Below are 24,084 nucleotides of genomic sequence, written 5' to 3' on the forward strand. Positions count from 1 at the left end.
GCTCTTTTTAACTCTGAAGGTCTTAAAAGAACCGTTTACTAAATGTTCAACAAACTCAAGAAAATTTGTTCTGTAATAATGACGGTTCAACATAATACAAAAACTAGTTCACGAATCCACATATAGACTTCCTGTCCACCATATCTTAGAAATAAGATTCACAAGTTCAGAAGTCAGCTGGGCTGATCTCCTCGTCACTTCTGCTCTGACCAGAGGCTGGGGGCATTGCACATAACACAAAGCAAGTCGAATTTGCTTAGCATGCAGTGTCAGGAAGGCGTGGTTTATGACTAATGCCTGGCTGATGTCTTTCTAGCTCTAAGTGTACCACGTACGTGACTGAAGAAAGGACATTTATATTTATACTAGACGGTGCTTTGAATGCAAATCAAGTGCGCATGCAAAATATGAGCGATCTGCCTGCCACACGTGACAACTTTTTCCGGTACCGCCCAGAATCTGTTTCGAGGCGAGAAGTGAAGTTTGCTGATTCCTGTCATACTTCCAGTATTGTCGATGCAAGTACTGCAGAACTTCGTATCATAGGCTGACTTGTACGCAAATAGACTATAGATGAGAAATGGCCATTGTTGATTTCCCTTCGACGAATTTAATGCTTCTTTCATTGGCTAGTGAGTGCGCGACGACACATATTCACTGTCGTTAAGTTGACTATATCGCTCATGCAGTCAGTGACAAATTATGTATAAGAATTCATTCAGTTTCATCTATCACTGTAATATTGTCGAAATAATCTTGTCGCACCTGATTCGAAATTGTCTGCATATTGTCACACTTGATTCGCAATTGTTCCTGGTTAGTACAGGAAATATTAGAAGTCAGTGACAGCTCATCCTCACTGAAACCCTGTGTACAAATTAACGAGAAACATCATAATCGCACTATAAAGAAACTACGAAACAACTATTCCAGATCCTCATCATTCAAATACTTTTACTTTTAAAGGATGCCAATTCCATAATAAAATTGTACTTTCAATTAGAAGACATAATGTGTATTTAATGTACCATTGCAATAGTGGAAGTGTAGCATCATGAGTGTACAAGGATTAATTTTAAATAATTTCAAGGGAAAAATTGTTCCGGGGCTGGGTATCGATCCCGGGACCTCTGGTTGAACGTACCAGCGCTCTTACCAACTGAGCTACCCGGGAACTCCACCCGACACCGTCTCAACTTTTCCCCTTTATATCCACACAACTCGCGTGGGCTGACGAAACGCCAGAGACCCACATCGAGTGCACACAATCTCTGTGTGACTTGGAATTGCAAGGATTAATTTTAGTTTATCAGAAAGAAAGAGGCCTACTTCAATTTCTTTAATGAGGATCGAAAACAATTTTTGGAAGTGTGATTCACTTGTTAATGCCATTCCAGGTGGCAGTCCCTACAAATTCCTAGGTTTTACACAATCGAGCTGTGTGGAATAAGTGCGAGGTGAACCAAACAGCAACGTAGTGACATAGAACTCGAGCCACGCTGTGAAGGTAGCTGGACGCATTTTTTGTAAGAACACGAGACGCTGTACACGTTCTTAGTTCGAGCTCTGCATGCACCAGGTCCGTCCCATTCACCTCGGACTGCGCGCTCGCTGTTTTCTTTCTCAATGAGGTGTGATTCCCTCCTCGCAACCACCGATATAGTTCACGCAGGATTCGACTCGCGTTAAGCAGCATATTTATTATGTAGACCTAATGTTTGTTTTTCTTTGACATTTCTGCAAAGTGCAAATTATGGAGAAAATTGTAGTTGCCCTTAAGTTGTAGAAAGTTTATATGTTAAAAATAAGAAAGAATTGGACTGTCAAACAGATCAGAGATTTTGCTTCGGACAGTTGCGCGAATCGTTTGCAAGAACCTCATCGTTGACTCGCTTCTTATGGGCACAGAGTGGATCTCAGGACCTTTCCTGGGATGAAGAGTTTTTCACAGTGTGTTAAACGAAGGCTAGGTCGTTTATTAGAAATGTTAATCCAGTTGCATAGTACATGAAAGGTGCTTGTGTTCCTGGCTCTACCTCAGAAACCAATAGACCGAATTTAAAAATATATATTTTTTTTATTTTCGTAGGTTATTTTACGACGCTTTATCAACATCTAGGTTATTTAGCGTCTGAATGAGATGGTGATAATGCCGGTGAAATGAGTCCGGGGTCCAACACCGAAAGGTACCCAGCATTTGCTCACAATGGGTTGAGGGAAAACCCCGGAAAAAACCTCAACCAGGTAACTTGCCCCGACCGGGAATCGAACCCGAGCCACCTGGTTTCGCGGCCAGACGCGCTGACCGTTACTCCACAGGTGTGGACATTTAAAAATATATTATTATTATTAGTCTATTATTATTATTATTATTATTATTATTATTTTGTAGGTGGATAGGATTTATCATTCCCTTTAAAATGATGTGTCTGAAAATAGGAGGTTCAATTTGAAATTCAAAACTGGGGGTGAGTGGGGGTGAAGGGGTGGAACAGAAAATTCAGTCAGCAGTGCTTTCCCCCTCAAAAACTAAATCGACGTGTTTTTCCTCAAAATCGTGTTCCCTACAATGTTATTCGAGATGGGAAGTATTAAAATGAGCAGAAGGTAGCTATGCAGTTAAAGGAGTCGTTAAATAAAATACTGGTACTCTAAATGATTCACTAGCTTAATGGCAGTGAAAATGGCATATGTCTGTTACTCAGGAATGGCTGTTAGGAAATTCACATCTTGAGGAACAAGACGTTATTGCTCTGTTTAGTAATCAGCGGCCGCAGTCTGCAGGATATCCTGACCGTATGTGTGTCTGTCTTCCGGGATGCTTGTGGACATAGCAGTCGCCACTGATCTGTTTTTAAAACACTGCCAAGTAGATTAAACCGCGATAGAGGATTCGGTGCGTTGATCGTTTGCTAGGACAGTCAGTCGCGTCCGAAAATACTCAACACAGCCCCTCAGCATGGGCCAAACAGGACAGACAATTCCTCATCTCGCTCCTTTTCGATGAAATGTGTGTGTGCATTCATTCGTCACATATTGATAAGGAAACATCTGCACTGCATCCATAGCAACCATGGCCTCTAAGCTAAACTCCTCTGTAAACAGTCCTCCAAATTAATTATATGGCATCGCTGTTTGGATGTTGGAGATTGTTAATAAAATTGTGTGTGAATCATAGATAATAATATTATTAAATTTATGTGAGCGTTTGGTACAGTAATTTAAATGGAATATAGGCTTATAATTGAAGTTGTGTACTGTCCCTCAAAATAAAATGAAATTTAGTTTCCTGCAATGCATAAAAATGCTATTTTGTAATCCGAAAATCATATCTTATTCAACTTATAACTTGGCTGTTGAGTTTCATGTGTTCAATTAATTTAACACAAATCCGCATTATGTAACTCTTTGTGTATTATATTCATTATTAATATTTTTATGCTCACGGAAGATTACATTTAAAGTGATACAGCCGACTACTGGGTGTTCATTTCAAAGTGTGTCATGACGTCACTGTTGTTGGGTCACCGATTTGAAGCGAGTTTCAGCTTATATGTTAGAGAAGTTGCCTATTATTTAAGGCGTTCTTCAATCTGAACTTGAGAACGTGTACGGTATAACTTGAACGTCGTAGCAACAGATGGCGGTCTGTACGGTCTGTGTGCTACCATAACCTCTTTCGAACTGTGTTTTGCGCCGGCAAGTCGTACGCAGGGTATTTGTTATCATCGGTTGCGTACGGCAACATTCCACAACACAAATCAAATGCTCCGTGTCCATGTTGACCATCGAAGTTAATGTCAACAAATACGTAAGTAATCGTCTTAACCCTCTCCCCCATATCCCGACAGTAAGAAAAAAAACTCACTTCAGTACGTGTTTCCAAACAGTTGACATTCTTGCCACTACTGGCGTTACCGTACGTATCGGTAAGTAATCTTCAGAATGAACGCCGTACTTGCTAGGCAACTTCTCTCGCATTTAGGTAATACGCCTTTGCGGAAGTGTAGGAAGATTGAATTCTCTAGGCTCATCGGCTAGCCACATGACGACATACAGCGAGCCATGACACATTTTGAACTGAACACCCAGTATTTATGTAGATGTGTGCATTTAAAATGTTGCACAGATTGTCACAAACCAACTATTCGTATATTGTATTTACTTGATATTCGGATGTGAAGAGATGGTGTTTGTTTCTTTGTAATAATAATAATAATAATAATAATAATAATAATAATAATAATAATAATAATAATAATTGTTATTGTTGTTTTTGATTATATATATATTACTTGTCAAACAACTAACAGTACGCTCTACTGTGGGTTCAGACGTCCAAGGACAAGTTGTAAAGCTATGTTATATTATGGATATAGACCATATCGTACCAATTTGTTTTTACAAGTGACGACTAATCATTTAAAAAAGACTGGCTTCGAAGTTTTGTTCTGTTGCTCTATCTGACTTCTATACATATAGTTCGTTCGAAATAATTATTTATTAAAGTAGGATTGATGTAGAAAAATGCAGTTTTCGCATAAAAATGCAGTCTTATTATTATTTTGTTATATTTTCAGAACTGTTTAGGATTACGTTAATCCTAGGAAACTCTTCGTCTCCAACTCGGGATGTCGCCATTACCAATCTTCCGTCTACGCTCTGAGGTACCGCTACTACCTGACGGCTAGTAGAAGGAAGATACGCATTACTTGTGATTGGTAGACCTATACACGACACTATTGTTTGAAGAAAGTTAGGGGTGAAAATAGTGACTTTTGTGAACGGAATTACCGAAAATGACAATATTATGGTCCATCACTCAGAGTTGGACGGAGTTATGCAACAGCAGACCAACTAGCAATTTGGTAAACATGAGGTTTTGGTATCATCTCCAGGCAACTCGTTGAAACTGTCTAAAACAATACTTGGTTTCTCATTTTCCACTCTCAACATTGAATTTTAATTTTTGCTCGCTTGCTTTTTCTCAATTTTCTCTTCTGCGACAACAGACCGATACATAATTTATTAGAAAATTTACATCATATTTATTGCAATAGTAAATAATACCCTGCTTGGTATTGAACTCCATGCTCAGAGTCCGTTGAATTTGAACAATATTAATACTATAAATTTGTAATTAATTTCCAATAATACTTCAGTGTCTCTAAAAAGTTATTTTTCTAACTGATCTGTTGTTGCATAACTCTGTCAAATTGTATAGTACAGCTGTAATTAGTGATCCTTCGTTGTACAGTTAGTAGCATCAGCGGTAAACGAATTTTTTCTTTACAAGCAGTAGAGTAGCAGAAGCTTCCTTTGAGCCATAGCAACACTGGAATGGAGGATTTCACAGTGCCACCATCCCAAATCGATTTTCATGGCCACTTATTAACTAAAAGGGCTGCAGACTTCAGATTTCGCTTCCAGTAACCCTGCAACCTATAAACGTTGCATAATTTGGCTTTGTTATAGCAGTTCATTTTACTAGTACAGCATTATCTTTCGTGCGAAACAGTGTGACCAAAATGAGTAAAGTGCGTCTTTCCCGTGTTGGTATCACTTGAAAATAACATCAACGATTTTTGCTAAAGATTCATTTCCTCCGTAAATATTATGATACAAGAGTTGCCGGTCGTTAACACCTAGGCTCTTTAGTGAGAAGGTTTGTGCAGAGAAACAGGCGAAAATGACCGCTTTCAGCAAACTGTCCAAATTTAAGTGGTTCCCAGACACCACGAAACAAGCCGTTGACTGAGACGCCGCACCGCGCCGGCCGGTGCCGTCAAGTTCTAATTAGTAAGAATGTCGAATTTGGGTTACTGATCGAGTTGGCAGCGTCTTGCGGTTTAAATTTGTTCCTGTCCGTCAGCCTTGATAGCGCTCTGGGCGTGGAGAATTATGTAGCAAGCTGCCAGATTATTCCTATGGCGACGGCAGTTGTCAATGATGCGTGTTCGGTTTCTATTTGTAAGCATTCATAGCCCAGTCAAACGATATCTTAGTAATAAGGAAGATCTTTTTTCTTATCGCGATTGTGCGAGCATTTTACGAGCAATTTGAGATGCTTACAAATTCTCTATGTGGACAATGGCCCATCTTTAACGCTCTGACAAATTCGTTCTTCGAGTTGTAAAGGTTCACTGAGTTATGCAACAAAACAGTAAAAAACATCGATGTGCCATTATCTGTCCCCTTCTAATATCTCGTAAAGCCTTGCGTCTTTAGCCTCGGATGGATCAATCATGCCCTCATAACTTAGCAAGTACTTGTCATTTTGGTTTAATAGCTTCATTGACGATTGTGAAATATAATCTTTTTTAAATGTAGCTCGTATCTAAAATAACATGTTTTACCTGTGCAAAATGTAATTATTTTAGTTTTAAAAAGTATACCACTATTTTTCGATGCTGTTATACTTACAGTCCTAATGGAAATATTTTCGGGTGTGAAACAATTTCATTAACTAGTATGTATAATTCTATGCTTCATCTTCTTATGTATATCTCTTCTATTTAGGCCTAGTTATTTTTGTTTTTTATCTCCCTTTTATATTGTTCTAACATTTCATTATTTGAGCCTGTCAGAGCAAAAGTGGTGTAAGTCAAAATTTGGTAATGAGGTTTAAAAGTAAAAATTCTGTAAAATACAGTCCAAAGTAGCAATTAATATGGCCTTCTTGCTATCCACTGACTACTAATACTTTAAATAAATTGAATATTAATTGCTACTCTGCGCTGTATTTTACAGATTGTTTACTTTAACCCTCATTACCCATTCTTGATTTACACCACTTCTGCTCTGAACTGCTCATTTGTGTGTGTGCACACAGTAGGCCTATATTACTATTAAAATCCTTCACAATTCTTTCTTTTTCGTCTTCTTATATTCGTCTTTTTAATTTATTCACTTCTTTCTTTCCTTTACATTTTCTTCAGTTTAGTATTGTTAATTTTATTTATTTATTTATTTATTTATTTTTAAATGAATTTATATTTTCTAACCATTCTTTATTTTATAAATTTATTTTAAAGTTTTCAATCATAGTATGATTTATCATTTTTTGCAAATCAAATTACACGAATGCAAGCATTTGGTTTAATCAAAAGTGTTTGAAGGACAAATTAACACCATTTGCAAAAAATGATAAATCATATGATTGAAAACTTTAAAATAAATTTATAATCTTGAACTGATTTATCTGAAAAATAAAATTGTAAGATTCTTTATTTTTCCTGATTCTGTAACTGGTTAGATATGAAGCCCTCACGTGCAAAGGTTTTGTTTATTCACTCTTTCACTTTCATCTGTTTCTCTCCTTGTATGTGTTTCTCTTTTCTTTCTGTTTCTGACGTTTTCCTAACTGCCTCTTTTGTCTTTGTCTCTCACGCTTCTCTTTTTTCTGTCTGTCCCTCACATTTATTTCTTTTATCTTCTTAGTTTCTCACGATTATTTATTTTATCTGTCTTTGTCTCTCACATATTTCTTTTTTCTCTCTTTGTCTCTCACACTTTTTTATTTTTTATCTTTGTCTCTCTTTATCTTTCACACAATTCTTTTTCTGTCCTCTGTCTTGATCTGTCTCACTTATTTTTTTTTTTTTGTTGCTCACACTTATTTATTTTTTGTCTCTGTAGCTTATACTTATTTTCCTTCTGTCTTTGTCTCTCGCATATTTCTTTTTTTGTCTTTGTCACTCACACTTATTTTTTGTCTTTATCTTTCACACATATTTCTTTTTTATGTCTTTGTCTCTAATACACGTTTCTTTTATTCTGGATTATCTCTCACACGTTTTCTGTCTTTGTCTCCCTTTATTTCTAATACATTTCCTTTTCTGTTTCCTGTCTTTGTCTCTCACATATATTTATTTTCTCTGTCTTTGTCTCCCTTTATTTCTAACACATTTCCTTTTTTGTTTCCTGTCTTTGTCTCTCACATATATTTATTTTTTCTGTCTTTGTCTCTCTTTATTTCTAACACATTTCTTTTTCTGTTTCCTGTCTTTGTCTCTCAAATATATTTATTTTTTCTGTCTTTGTCTCCCTTTATTTCTAACACATTTCTTTTTCTGTTTCCTGGCTTTATCTCTCACATTTATTTATTTTTTCTGTCTTTGTCTCCCATTATTTCTAACACATTTCTTTTTCTGTTTTCTGGCTTTATCTCTCACATTTATTTATTTTTTCTGTCTTTGTCTCTCTTTATTTCTAACACATTTCTTTTTCTGTTTCCTGTCTTTATCTCTCACATTTATTTATTTTTTCTGTCGTCTCCCTTTATTTGTAACACATTTCTTTTTCTGTTTCCTGTCTTTACCTCTCACATTTATTTATTTTTTCTGTCTTTGTCTCCCTTTATTTGTAACACATTTCTTTTTCTGTTTCCTGTCTTTATCTCTCACATTTATTTATTTTTTCTGTCTTTGTCTCCCTTTATTTGTAACACATTTCTTTTTCTGTTTCCTGTCTTTATCTCTCACATTTATTTATTTTTTCTGTCTTTGTCTCTCTTTATTTCTAACACATTTCTTTTTCTATTTTTATCTTTATCTCTCACATTTATTTATTTTTTCTGTCTTTGTCTCTCTTTATTTCTAACACATTTCTTTTTCTGTCTTCTGTCTTTATCTCTCACACTAATTTATTTTTTCTATGTACAGTATGTCTCTCATATTTATCTCTTTTCTATCTTTGTATTTCAGACTTTTCTCGCTCCTTCTTCCTGCTCCTGTTTCTTTCTTGTCTTTGCTGTCTTTTTTTGTATGTCTGTGTCTTCTTTTTTCAAAGATTTGTCTTTTTCTCTCCGTTATTGCTTATCTGTATATTTTCTATGTAAAAGATATAAAATTTACTTAGAAAGAAATGTCTTAAATATTTAAGGAAATTCATTTGAAGTTGAAAAGAAAAATTTACATGACTCACTGGTACTGTATTCAAATGGAGCAGCTCTGTGTAACACAATCGCATCGCGGACTGAATTGAAGTCATAAACTTTGCCATGCATAATTAATAGCGCCGAGAATGCCAGTCCGTTCCGTCGCATGGCATTTACATTATTAAAATCTGTCCTTGGAATGCTGGGCGCGTGCCCCAAATATTTCACATTGTTTACTAATTAAACCTCTGCTGTTCGTTTGTCGTCGTGCCCTCTGAGGAAGCCATATTGCAACACTTGAATAATGGCTTGCAATCGCGTTGCAACTGTCTTCTGAGATTATGGACAGAGAGATGTCACTGGCATTGATTATGAACATGATTTTCCCTTAAATACATTAATGCATTTCTTGTGATTTTGAGTGTAATAGTTTAATAGATGTTTTATTGAAACTAATCCCATAGAACTGATCTGAAGACCAGTGAGATTAAAAGCTACAATAATAATAATAATATCTGTTTTAACTGCATTTTCTGGCTCTGCTTTGGATTTCCGAAACGTATTGATTGAGTGATTGTGAATCATCTTTCGGATGGAAGTTTAATTTAGACGAGTGGAAGGAATGTCTCTTCCTTTTCCATTTCCAACGGTGTGATGAGGGAATCCAGGAGATAAACATTTGCTATACTGTATCAACGTGCAAAGTGAATCACTTTTTATCCTTTTGCATACCAAACTGAAATGTGATGTTTACGATTGCACGGCTATAATGCCGGTCCTACGTCATGTACAGAAAATGACGCCACACCACTCCATTGCGAAAGGTCGTGCAGGGATCTTCACGTCCAGATTCTTGCATAAATGCGTAGAAAATGTTAAGGCATCTTCGTATAATCAAATACGGGGATTTCTGTTTAAATTTTTATTTCAAATCTATGAGCCGTGTACAACCCACTACCAATGCCATCTAACAGTCTTCGAACAATCCGTGAGCGGTTGGTCTATTTGGCGCCACATAGACACAGGGGATGTCCTATTTTTGAGACGAACAAGATAATGAAAAGTGAATTATGGATAGTGTTGATAGAATGACGAGAGGGAGGAAAGCAGAGCGCCGAGAAAAACCCTTCTCTTATTTGAGGGGTTTTATTGGTTCTGTTACTTCGTTTCATTCGTGAAATTATATATCACGGTCATAATTGAGGGCTTTGCCGGAAGAAAGGCGGATAGACCTATACGCCCTTCTTCGGGAAAACGGTTTAAAATGTAGTGAATAATTCGCTAATTATAGTAGCGAAATTTTGTTTTGATTGTACTGTACATACCGGCAGGACAGGGCTGCGTGCGTGCGTGCGTGCGTGCGTCAGTCTACAAGTACTGCGTTACCGCATACTACTGTGTGTGTTTTCTCTTGGTAGAGACTAAGCATATATATATATATATATATATATATATATATATATATATATATATAGAGCAATTTAGTCAGTCCAGTTGTTTCGTTTGAGTACTTTTTATGTTCATTATTGTCCTTGCTTCAAGAGTAGACAAACTTATGAAACTCATAGATTCAGACGGAAATATTTTATGTTCTATAAAGAGATTTGTTACAATATTCAGATTTTTGGGCTTATTATCAGGATTATACAAAGAATAAATTTTATTTATTTATGTTCACACAAAATGGAGATTTTCTTTTTCTGTTATATTCAGGAATTTTGCTTTGCGTACTTAATGTCTACTCTGAAATAATGTAAATTACATTAGAAGTAGATAATAAATGTCATAAAATGTATCTTTGTTTCAATTCCGTGTGAAATTTAAATCTGAAATCTACATTAAATCCCCTAAGCAAATCATTATATGGATAAAGGGCGTATAGACCGAAGTTTTATATGGTACAGATATAAGGAAATTTAATAATATAAATTGCCTAAATGCTACAAAACATTTATACTCGCTAAGATTTTTAATTTAATGTATGATTTTGTTCACTATCTATATAACATTTTATTCAGGTGCGTTTTAAAATCTTAGATTGCCTGTATCTCAATTCACCATATTGACGTATACGCCCTTTTTCCGGCAAACCCCTCAATTATATCAACATGAAAATTTAGCTCTCCTTGGCAACGGTTTTGTTGTTAATTGATTTGTATCTTTCTTACTAGAAATAAAACTGTTCCTCAGTTTGATTTACTTATTATATTGTATTCACACTACAATACTGTAATATTGTCGAAATAATCTTGTCGTACATGAATCGTGATTGTTCCTGACTAGTACGGCGAATGTATTTTAGAAGGCAGTGACATCCTTACTGAAACCTTATGTTCAAATTAACAAGGAACATCATAACGCCTATCGATCCGAAGTTGCGCTCGGGCGCGGGTTCGATTCCCGCTTGGGGTGATTACCTGGTTGGGTTTTTTCTGAGGTTTTCCTCAACCGTAAGGCATATGTCAGGTAATCTATGGCAAATTCTCGGGCTCATCTAGCCAAATATTATCTTGCTATGACCAATACCTTACTTACTTACTTACTTACAAATGGCTTTTAAGGAACCCGAAGGTTCATTGCCGCCCTCACATAAGCCCGCCAGCGGTCCCTATCCTGTGCAAGATTAATCCAGTCTCTATCATCATATCCCACCTCCCTCAAATCCATTTTAATATTATCCTCCCATCTACGTCTCGGCCTCCCTAAAGGTCTTTTTCCCTCCGGTCTCCCAACTAACACTCTATATGCATTTCTGGATTCGCCCATACGTGCTACATGCCCTGCCCATCTCAAACGTCTGGATTTAATGTTCCTAATTATGTCAGGTGAAGAATACAATGCGTGCAGTTCTGTGTTGTGTAACTTTCTCCATTCCCCTGTAACTTCATCCCGCTTAGCCCCAAATATTTTCCTAAGCACCTTATTCTCAAACACCCTGAACCTATGTTCCTCTCTCAGAGTGAGAGTCCAAGTTTCACAACCATACAGAACAACCGGTAATATAACTGTTTTATAAATTCTAACTTTCAGATTTTTGGACAGCAGACTGGATGATAAGAGCTTCTCAACCGAATAATAACACGCATTTCCCATATTTATTCTGCGTTTGATTTCCTCCCGAGTGTCATTTATATTTGTTACTGTTGCTCCAAGATATTTGAATTTTTCCACCTCTTCGAAGGATAAATCTCCAATTTTTATATTTCCATTTCGTACAATATTCTGGTCACGAGACATAATCATATACTTTGTCTTTTCGGGATTTACTTCCAAACCGATCGCTCTACTTGCTTCAAGTAAAATTTCCGTGTTTTCCCTAATCGTTTGTGTATTTTCTCCTAACATATTCACGTCATCCGCATAGACAAGAAGCTGATGTAACCCGTTCAATTCCAAACCCTGCCTGTTATCCTGAACTTTCCTAATAGCATATTCAAGCGCGAAGTTAAAAAGTAAAGGTGATAGTGCATCTCCCTGCTTTAGCCCGCAGTGAATTGGAAAAGCATCAGATAGAAACTGACCTATACGGACTCTGCTGTATGTTTCACTGAGACACATTTTAATTAATCGAACTAGTTTCTTGGGAATACCAAATTCAATAAGAATATCATATAATACTTCCCTCTTAACCGAGTCATATGCCTTTTTGAAATCTATGAATAACTGATGTACTGTACCCTTATACTCCCATTTTTTCTCCATTATCTGTCGAATACAAAAAATCTGATCAATAGTCGATCTATTACGCCGAAAACCGCACTGATGATCCCCAATAATTTCATCTACATACGGAGTTAATCTTCTCAAAAGAATATTGGACAAAATTTTGTACGACGTCAACAAAAGTGATATTCCTCGAAAGTTACCACAGTTGGTTTTGTCCCCCTTTTTAAAAATAGGCACAATTATGGACTCCTTCCATTGTTCTGGTACAATTTCCTTTTCCCAAATAGCAAGTACAAGTTTATAAATTTCGCTATATAATGCACTTCCACCCTCTTGTATTAATTCTGCTGGAATTTGATCGATACCTGGAGACTTGTACTTTTTCAGATTTTCTATCGCAATTTCGACTTCTGAAAGTGTGGGTTCGGGTATAAATGGCTCAGCAGTTTGTATTTCAATTTCGTCCCGATCATTTCTATTTGGCCTATGTACATTTAGTAGTTGCGCAAAATAGTTTTTCCATCTGTTTAGGATTGATGGAGAGTCTGCAAGCAAGTCACCATTCTCATCCTTGATCACGTTTACCCTTGGCTGATATCCGTTCTTAAATTCCTTTATACCCTTATATAAATCTCGAATGTTTTTATTCTTACTATTTGTTTCTACCTCATTCAGTTTTTCCTTCAAGTAACCTCTCTTTTTATTCCTAAGTGTACGACTTGCTTCCCGTCTTTCATTGAAATAATTATCTCTCTTCTCCTCAACTGGATCCTGTAAGAATTTCAATTTTGCCTGTTTCCTTCTTTCTACTACCATGCAACAATCTTCATCAAACCACGGTTTCTTTTTCTTAGTTTCATAATAACCTATGCTCTGCTCAGCTGCAATTTTGATACTATCTCTGATATTTTCCCACACGCTATTAACATCTAATTCTTTCTCAACTTCGTCGGAACTTTCTAAAGTGGCAAACCTATTCGAAATTTCGACCTGATAATTTTGCTTAGCTTCCTCGTCCTTTAATTTCAAAATATTGAATTTAGTAATATTAACTTGCTGCTCTACTCGCTTGGCTACTGATAATCTTTCTCTTAATTCTCCAATCACCAAATAATGGTCAGAATTACAGTCTGCACCCCTGAAAGTTCGAATATCTACTATACTAGTATGTCTCCGTTTATCTATCAAGATGTGATCTATTTGGTTGTGTGTCAATCCATCTGGAGAAGTCCAAGTATATTTATGTATATCCTTATGGGGGAATGTTGTATTTTTGACAATTAAATTTTTCGATGTGGCAAAGTTGACTAATCTAACTCCATTGTCACTACTAGTTGCGTGTAGGCTCTCTTTTCCAATAGTTGGTCTAAAAATATCCTCCCGTCCTACTTTAGCATTGAAATCCCCCAATAAAATTTTCATGTGATATCTAGGGAACTGATCAAAAGTATGTTCCAATTCCTCATAGAAGCTATTCTTTATATGGTCGTCTTTCTCTTCTGTAGGGGCGTGAGCATTTATAACTATGATGTCGCACCATCTACCCTTAAGTACTAAATATGATAACCTGTCACTGATAAATTCGACCTTTTTTACTGCTGATTTTATTCTTTTATGAACAAAGAATCCTGTTCCTAATTGGTGATTATTGTTTCCTTCCCCATAATACAACAAGTAATCTCCTATTTGTGATATGCCATTCCCATCTAACCTAACCTCTTGTACTCCTACGAAGTCTATTCTATATCTAGCTAGTTCTTTTGCTACTAATGTTACCCCTCCTGTTCTATAAAGACTAGTTACGTTCCAAGTGCCAAATCTCAAAACCTTATTTCTTTGCTGTGGTCGTGCCAGAGAATCAGTCCTATTCCGAGGCTTATTATAGGGATACGTAACAAGCTGTTTTTTACGGTGATGGGTTGTTAGCCCTTCGCCCAACCCCCAAGCTGGAGGACCACCCCTTATCGGCTGTCCACGACTGCTTATTCAATATATTCGCAGCTACCCTCCATATCTGGAGGCCGTCTCCTCTATCCGCAACCTGAGGACGCGCCATGCCGTGGTGATAGGGACCCACATTACATGGATGACCAATACCATCGACACTAAATAACCTTGTAGTTGATACAGCGTCGTTAAATAACCAAGTAAAAGAAAACATCATAACCTCTTAATAAACAAACTGCGAAACAACCAATCATCATCCTCATCATCAAATAATTTTAAGCTTACCTTTGAAGAATGCTAGTTTCATAATTGTACTTTTAGTCTATTAGAAGGCATAAATGTGTCTTAAGATCCGTATTATAAAGTTTAAAACTTTTATTTAGAATTAAAGTAGGTTAAATGACAATTTCCATTTGTGTTTAGACCACATTCAATTCAATAAAATTCAATATTCACATAATTCCGCTGTTCCAGTTGAAATTCTTAACACTAAATTACAAGTAGTACTGAATTGTGAATAAAAATCAATACTTCATCTGTAGTTGAGATTCTTAATATTGCAAGCAGTACTAAAGCACAATCGAAAGCCGTTCCAACGTAAGAAGTTCGATATGCAAATGAATAAAATAAAATAAAAGTATTACGTTAGTCTTTATTTTATTAAAGCTGTTTATTGAATATTCTATTCACGAAATAGTCTTAGCAAGTATCACTCGTGAATTCATCTCTTCAGATAGTTTCCCTCGCGGTTCTCTCCGCGCTTGTGAAATTATCGACAAGAAGAAACTCACTCGCGATATTATGATAATTTTATTATGAGCAGTTACAATTATCGGAACCTCTTACTTTTGAAAACTCCTTCATGTCTTTTGAATGATAGTTAAAGAAAGTACAGCAGAACTGTATAGGTCAGTTTCTATATGATGCTTTTCCAATTCACTGCGGGCTAAAGCAGGGAGATGCACTATCACCTTTGCTTTTTAACTTCGCTCTAGAATATGACATTAGGAAAGTTCAGGATAACAGGCAGGGTTTGGAATTGAACGGGTCACATCAGCTTCTTGTCTATGTGGATGACGTGAATATGTTAGGAGAAAATACACAAATGATTAGGGAAAACACGGAAATTTTACTTGAAGCAAGTAAAGCGATCGGTTTGGAAGTAAATCCCGAAAAGACAAAGTATATGATTATGTCTCGTGACCAGAATATTGTACGAAATGGAAATATAAAAATTGGAGATTTATCCTTCGAAGAGGTGGAAAAATTCAAATATCTTGGAGCAACAGTAACAAATATAAATGACACTCGGGAGGAAATTAAACGCAGAATAAATATGGGAAATGCGTGTTATTATTCGGTTGAGAAGCTCTTATCATCCAGTCTGCTGTCCAAAAATCTGAAAGTTAGAATTTATAAAACAGTTATATTACCGGTTCTTCTGTATGGTTGTGAAACTTGGACTCTCACTCTGAGAGAGGAACATAGGTTAAGGGTGTTTGAGAATAAGGTGCTTAGGAAAATATTTGGGGCTAAGAGGGATGAAGTTACAGGAGAATGGAGAAATTTACACAACACAGAACTGCACGCATTGCATTCTTCACCTGGCATAATTAGGAACATTAAATCCAGACGTTTGAGATGGGCAGGACATGTAGCACGTATGGGCGAATCCAGAAATGCATATAGAGTGTTAGTTGGGAGGCCGGAGGGGAAAAGACCTTTAGGGAGACCGAGACGTAGATGGGAAGATAATATTAAAATGGATTTGAGGGAGGTGGGATATGTTGATAGAGAATGGATTAATTTTGCTCAGGATAGGGACCGATGGTGGGCTTATGTGAGGGCGGCAATGAACCTCCGGGTTCCTTAAAAGCCAGTAAGTAAGTAAGTAGGCTATACTGGAAGGAGGAATATCATTTGACATGATAAAGAGCGAATTGTGTAACGCATAATGAGGAAGTACTGTAAGCGTTGTCATGTTCACAACATCGAACATCTTCGCCAGTCTCGTACTGCTCGCAGCGTGTAACGAGCCCCTCGCTACTGTTACGCAGGTCGGATTGTGCCTCGCAATTGGCCCGTGTTCAAGGCTGCCCGCGCACCTGTTGTACTCTTGATTTATGCAGCACTCTCCCGGCCCACTCGCCACGCAACTGCGACGCACGGGGTTCGAGTCCTGTCGAGTCCAAAATGATTAAATTACCCAAAAATATCCGAAATTTCGTAATACACGTTAAAATGCCCTCCGAAAACCGGGTAATTACCCGGCGATTGGCAACATTGGTACCCAGAGCCAACCCATATCAGTCATGTGACTGGAACAGTCCGATAGTGGAAGTCTCTGTACTTCGAATCGAATTTGATGGATTGTTTTCTTATCACAAGACATGTTTCATTTAAAAGAGTACGCTACCTCTCTTTATGATAGTGAAATCATTTTGATATCCTGTAATTAAAACACTGAACTTCTATCTTGCACGGATTTGTCCCCGCCTGTTCGCCCGGTAGGATGGATTAAGTACCGAGTTTCGTAAGAATATTTTTGTAACTGTTATACCGTGTCATTACTATGGCTACGCTTTACCTGCTGCTAAAAATCAGTGACAGTTTAAATGAGTAGCTTAATATCAAAGACGGATATCTGACCTCAATCGAAATTTAGATAGCTATTGTTTTTTATACAATTTTTCATGCTCTTTACAGTTATAGTGAAACCATATGCAAACTCTAACACTATATTCATAAAATAAATTGTGTTAAATATTACAATGAACACTGTGAATTAAAAAATTGCCTCTAGATCAAAACTATGGAGACGACAGATGTCCGTCTTTGATATTAAGCTACTCAAATATTTCCTTAATTAAGGTCAATTATTAAGAGGGGATTTCTGGAATTTAACTTGAAGGGAGAAGAAGATAATGATATAAGAAGAGTGGTAGAAAATGAAAGAAAAGTGGACGAATAAAAGAAAGGATATAAGAAGATTACAAATGAAGACGGACAAGTAGAAGACAATGAGGAAGAATAGGGAGTAAAAGAAGAACAGATGGGAGGTGAAGAAGAAGAGGAAGAAGAAGAAGAAATAAAGAGGAAAGATTGTAGAAGGGGAAAAACAAAAAATAAAGTTAAATTATGGAGATAGTTGTGGAAGAATGAGAAATAAAGACAAGAAAAAGAAAGATGGGGTGAAGGGGAGGGGGGGAGATTTCTATCAACGAAGGCCTTTTATTTGGAATGAAGTTGAGAATAAGATAATATTTTACCATTCCCTACAGTAGCCATTAACATCGACTAAAACTGTTCAATGGAAACAGTTTCTGTCCTCTGCCGCTTGAATGTCCGAGCCACGTGTTCGACGTAAGTGGAGTAGTAGTTCTCATCTCACCCTTATAGTTGTTATAGCTTTACGAATTGTTTTTTTTTTTTCAGTTATGTAAATAGGGCAGTAACAACTTATTTCAAGGACGTTCCTTAATTTTGCCGTTATTCGCCCCGACTCTAAAACGTGGCTCATAGATGTCGCTAGTGCCGAGAAGTTTAGGCCACTTAGTTCGGTCAAAGAAAACTGTGGAAGAAGGAAGAGGAAGAATAAGAATAAAGAGAAAGTAGTCGGAGAAAAGAGAAGTCAAAAATGTCAGAAAGAAAACTGGGAAAGAGGTGCATAACAAGACGTGTGGTCACATTGTTGAGTTGTGAATGCTGCAGTGCGGTGGTGCAGGGTTACGTGGCGTTAAATTGTAAGAGGCGTTGGAAGGCCGCATATTTTTAAACCAGATTGATACGTTCTGGCTCTCGCTCCACGAGGAATTGAATTTTACATCAAGGTTGTAACGAATTTACTTTCAAATTAGACTGACGAGCGTGTCAATAAATCACTCGGGGAGCGAGCATAATGTCTCTCTGTTCACGCTGACCTCATGATGCCTGTATGTTGAACGGGCTGCATATGCATTCTGGGACAGCTGGCTTGAGCAACTAGTTTTCCGCTTCCTCCCCTGTTTACTCGTCTTTAGACACCGACAAATCAGACAAGACTCACGCCCGTAACTGCTTGCCGTCAGGCTTGGGTTCCGATGACGCTACAAAGCAAGTTATCTTTTAAGACTGAACCCATTCAGCCCGGGTTTTATAGGTTCAGTCCAGGCGGAACCCAAGAAAGCCTGCCTGTTTGCTCGTATTATAAGGTAGAGTGACTTGCATTCACGGAAGCCAGTCTGCGTTGGTTAAGATGAAACAGTACTAGTTTGAAATCTAAGTTCGTTGGCTATTTAGTAACTTCAAAAAAATCTTTATTTTATGGTCCAACACGGCAGAAAATTCTTGATTAAAGAAATATAGTTTTACAATTTATTGTACTACAGAATTTCATAAAATAATAAGATAAATATTATACATTTCATTTTTCTGCAAAGTGTATCTGACTCAAGAAATAACGGCAGATAATTCTTGATTAAAGAAACACAGTTCTACGATTTGTTGCGCTACAGAATTAATAAAATAATAAGACAATATTATAAATTTCATATTCCTGCAATTTGTATCTGACTCAACAAAACAGTAACATTTTGTAACTTATGACTAGTTGAGAAGGGAAGGGAAGGGAAGGGAAGGGAAGGGAAGGGAAGGGAAGGGAAGGGAAGGGAAGGGAATATGGAAACGGAGAACCTCGAGAAAAACCGCAGTGTAGTCAACCGGTGTGGGTAGACAGGCTGAATATCTGACCACCCAACCACTGCAGGAATTCGCTTATTTATATTGCTGTGACAAGTATCCTCTTTTGTCCTGGACAGTTATTTTTATGGGAATTTGACATGCTGTTTCTTCAATTTCGTAGCAATTTCATGGCACGGCTCTGACGCTAGCGCCGTTAGAAGGGAGATGCAAGATTTTTCATTCTCAGAAATCTATTTTAGTTGGTTGTAGCACCGGAAGGACCGAGATGTTTGCCGCCTTCTTAGACCCTTTTAAACAATGGCAAAGAAGTTCTGTGAAATCTTTAAGAAAAATATTTGACGACATAAGGAATGTACTTCCCGTAGAAACAGATGAGCAGCGCGATGCACGGAGCTAGGACTGAATAGCAAGTTCTATATTACACATATGAATCCCCTCTCTCACGCGGTCTTTCTCTTTTCTATTCCTAAACCTCCATTTCCTTCCTCCTTTTCTCTCTCTCTCTCCTTTCTTTTCTTTCTCATTCTCCTCTTGCCTTGCTTCCCATTTCTGTTCCATAACTTCCTAACCAATCAAGATCGGCCGGCAGATTCAGCTATGCGAATTGTGTCGCAACTAGCCTTTTCTAACATCTCCTACATAAAAACACCAACCTTCAGGAAATCAACCACCTTAAAATCCACATACCGGTACCGTAATTTATTTTAGTTACTGAAAAGTCATATCAAATTGAAATATTTTCTAAATTATATTTTAGTTTAAAAAGTCTAAGACCTCCGGGGAGAACACCCTGGAATCTGGGGAGAATTCCTCCCGGGAAACTCCATAGTCATCACTGCCCCAGCACAAGCGTCGGCGTCAACTTCAAGGATTGTCACGGTATTGTAGTTTTCCGTTGCATCCAGTTTAATTAAATTCTTAGGCTTACTTACTTACTTACTTACAAATGGCTTTTAAGGAACTCGAAGTTTCATTGCCGCACTCACATAAGCCCGCCATCGGTCCCTATCCTGTGCAAGATTAATCCAGTCCCTATCATCATACCCCACCTCCCTCAAATCCATTTTAATATTATCCTCCCATCTACGTCTCGGCCTCCCTAAAGGTCTTTTTCCCTCCGGTCTCCCAACTAATACTCTATATGCATTTCTGGATTCGCCCATACGTGCTACATGCCCTACCCATCTCAAACGTCTGGATTTTAAGTTCCTAATTATGTCAGGTGAAGAATACAATGCGTGCAGTTCTGTGTTGTGTAAATTTCTCCATTCTCCTGTAACTTCATCCCTCTTAGCCCCAAATATTTTCCTAAGCACCTTATTCTCAAATACCCTTAACCTATGTTCCTCTCTCAGAGTGAGAGTCCAAGTTTCACAACCATACAGAACAACCGGTAATATAACTGTTTTATAAATTCTAACTTTCAGATTTTTGGACAGCAGACTGGATGATAAGAGCTTCTCAACCGAATAATAACACGCATTTCCCATATTTATTCTGCGTTTAATTTCCTCCCGAGTGTCATTTATATTTGTTACTGTTGCTCCAAGATATTTGAATTTTTCCACCTCTTCGAAGGATAAATCTCCAATTTTTATATTTCCATTTCGTACAATATTCTGGTCACGAGACATAATCATATACTTTGTCTTTTCGGGATTTACTTCCAAACCGATCGCTTTACTTGCTTCAAGTAAAATTTCCGTGTTTTCCCTAATCGTTTGTGTATTTTCTCCTAACATATTCACGTCATCTGCATAGACAAGAAGCTGATGTAACCCGTTCAATTCCAAACCCTGCCTGTTATCCTGAACTTTCCTAATGGCATATTCTAGAAATTCTTAGGCTAATTTAAACAATTTTCTATTTAGTCTCACAGAAGCGGCTGATCTAATAGGGAGGTCAGCCATACTATAGGCTGAGAAGGACAAACACTGCGAAGCTTACGAAAAATTAGAAGTGAAATTTTCAAAATGACGCGTTACATGAAGCTGCTAACTTTGGATGACTGACGCCGGACTAACTTAACCCAGTAATTATATTGATGAATCAATTTGCGTGTGCTGGACACAGAAAACGAACGGCGTCCTGTCTCCGGTTGCTGGCTACACTCGGAAATAGCAGCGATCTGCCCTCTCGAGTTTTATCTCTAGTGCAGCATATTTGGGTCCGCTCCAACATTCCATTCCTCTCCGCTGGGTGGCACTCCTCGCTGGACTGCAGAAGTAGCACATGACACCGGGTGACTCGGACCTGTCAGAAAACATCTGCCTCTGTGGCTAGACGGCGACTAGACTAGACTCAGTTTTTACAAGGACGATTTAATGGCCTTGGGACTCCGCCCCTTTTCTTTCTTAAAAGTGCCCTTCAGTGGAAGTACTGGTCTGTGAGAGAACTGTTCACCAGTCTCGTTTCTTTAATTCCTTCTTCCTTTTCTTTATTCTTCTAATCTTCTCTTACCTTCCTCCTTGTTCTAGACTTTCCTCCCCTTCGTCTCCCTCTTCATTTCCCCCCTCGTCTTCTCCGTCATTGTCTTATTTACTTTTCCTTCATCTTCTCCCATTCTCCTTGTTTTCTTGCTGTCGTCCTAAAGTTCTTTCCATCTCATCATCCTCTTCTTGTCGTCGTTCTCAACTTCCGACTTCCCCTCGTCGTCCTCAACTTTTGGGCTTCCCCTCGTCGTTGTTCTCAACTTCTACTCTTCCCCTCGTCGCTGTCCTCTGCTTCTCCTGCCTTCGTCGTTGTCCTCAACTTCCGCTCTTCTCTCGTCGTTCTCAAATTCTGCTTTCCCCTCGTCGTTGTCCTCAACTTCTACTCTTCCCCTCGTCGTTGTCCTCAATTTCTGGGCTTCCCCTCGTCGTTGTCCTCAACTTCTGGGCTTCCCCTCATCGTTGTCCTCAACTTCTGGGCTTCCCCTCGACGTTGTCCTCAACTTCTGGGCTTCCCCTCATCGTTGTCCTCAACTTCTGGTCTTCCCCTCGTCGTTGTCCTCAACTTCTCCTTCCTTCGTCGTTGTCCTCAACTTCTCCTTCCTTCGTCGTTGTCCTCTACTTCTACTCTTCCTCTCTCGTTGTCTTCAACTTCTACTCTTCCCCTCGCCGTTGTCCTCAACTTCTCCTTTCTTCGTCGTTGTCCCCAACTTCTGCTCTTTCCTTCATATTTTCCCCAACTTCTCTCTTCCCATCCTCATTGTCTCTAACTTCTGCTTTTCTCCGTCGTCGTCTCCAACTTCTGATTTTCTCCTCGTCTTTGTCCTCAATTTCTACTCATCTTCATCTTTTTCTCTATTTCTTCTCACCATTTTCCCTTCTTGTTTGGATACTTCTATTTTCAGCCGTTGCCACTAATTTCAGGATAAGCTGCCGGCGTAGCTCAGACTGCAGTCAGTTGGAATTACGTGGGTTCGAATTCTAGTTAGGCCATTTGGTTTGTTTTTACGAGATTTTCCCCTATTTTAAGACTTTAAGACAACTGGCGAATCCTCGGACTTACCTCACTGTTGCGCCTGCAATCACACTGGATGTATTTCACCTATAAATTCTATTTTATTGTCATACTGGCAGTGATGGCGATGGGTTATGAGAAAGAAACTGTTAACATGCAAAACAGAAGTAGCCTACACCAAGAAAACATGGTCCAACACAAGAAGCTCCTCTGCTTTCCCTTTCTGGCGTGGAAACTCTCGTGACAAGTTTTAAATTCATAGATACTTCGTTTCGAAACGTCAAACCAACCGTGAAATAGCTGTGATGTACCATTATCATTACTCCGTCATTGTCGTCGTAGCACTCGTTCAGTTTTCACTTACTCTGATCCCGCGAGCGTCCGCCTAATTAACTGGACTCCACACAGGTTCAATGGTGGAGTGAGGGGCCGCAGCACTCACTCGGAGCAAAGCTGCTCAGGCAGTATTCTTGTCTGTTGCAGGGGTGGCAGCACGTGGAAGCCGCAGGTGACGCCTGTGGCTCCGGCGCCCGTCACCTACAGCCAGACCAACATCGCCCCCGTCACCAAGACGTCGCTGGCCGCCAAGAAGCAGGAAGTGCCGCACGTCGGGGCCGCGCACAACTACGCACCCAAGCCTTTCGGCGGAGCGCAGGTAAAAACCTCCCCCTCTTTTATTTAACATTTAAGTTATATTTATGGGTCGACTTACCGTGGAGTAAGACAAATGGCTCAAAGGTCAGAACTCTTCAGTCATCAGATATTTCATCAGGTCCGAGATACCAAATACACGCGAAAGTACTTGCCTTTTCGTTTATACACGTATTCTGCCCTTTTATTTGCCTATGAAGAGGACGGACTGCATCACGACTGCTACTTAACCTATTACATGTACTGGACCCTTTGGGAGAGAGGTATAATTTTTGGTAGAGAGCCTTTTCGTTGGATTTGCAGCCCGGAGACACACAAAATGTGGAATTCATTTCCTCGTCATTTCAGAGAGAGAGAGAGACCAACTCCGTACAGAGCGGGTCCCGCAAAACGGGCGTCTCTGGCTAGTAATTATATAAAGGAGATAGGCCTACTGCAAGATTTAAGCGACATTTGTATTACATTTTTATCCAGCGCGCCATGTGCCATTCCACTAGTAGCCTATTTTATTTATCTTAAAACGCGTTTTCCCGTAAAGTGAAGTTTCCTTGGTATATAAACAAGGTGCAATCAATATATCTTTGAATTGAGGGCCGTTTTTGCAAAATTTGCTAACTGAAAAAAAAAAAAACTAAATTTTACGGGAGAGACAAAAAACTGAGTGAAGACAAATAGGTTATAGGTGCAACCATCACACTTTGACACACTACAATGAAGAGAAATAATTCAATTTTACTAAGATAATTTTAACGTCGTGTAGAGGCCTGCTTTATGTTAACGAATCTACCAAAATCTCAATTTTGCAAATTTTGCAGTTA

At 38.3% G+C, this 24,084-nt stretch overlaps 1 protein-coding gene across 8 annotated transcripts in view; it reads left to right on the top strand.

Moving 5' to 3' along the window:
• Zasp52 (Z band alternatively spliced PDZ-motif protein 52) overlaps positions 1-24,084 on the top strand; it is a 195,600-nt gene that overhangs the window by 111,063 nt on the left and 60,453 nt on the right. For all 8 annotated transcript variants that reach the window (XM_069815456.1, XM_069815455.1, XM_069815454.1 and 5 more), the window contains exon 3: positions 23,099-23,270. In XM_069815456.1, the coding sequence (XP_069671557.1) occupies positions 23,099-23,270 (172 nt within the window). The remainder of the gene's footprint in view (positions 1-23,098; positions 23,271-24,084) is intronic.

This window comes from Periplaneta americana, chromosome 16, assembly GCF_040183065.1.
Source record: "Periplaneta americana isolate PAMFEO1 chromosome 16, P.americana_PAMFEO1_priV1, whole genome shotgun sequence".
Taxonomy (NCBI): Eukaryota; Metazoa; Arthropoda; class Insecta; order Blattodea; family Blattidae; genus Periplaneta; species Periplaneta americana.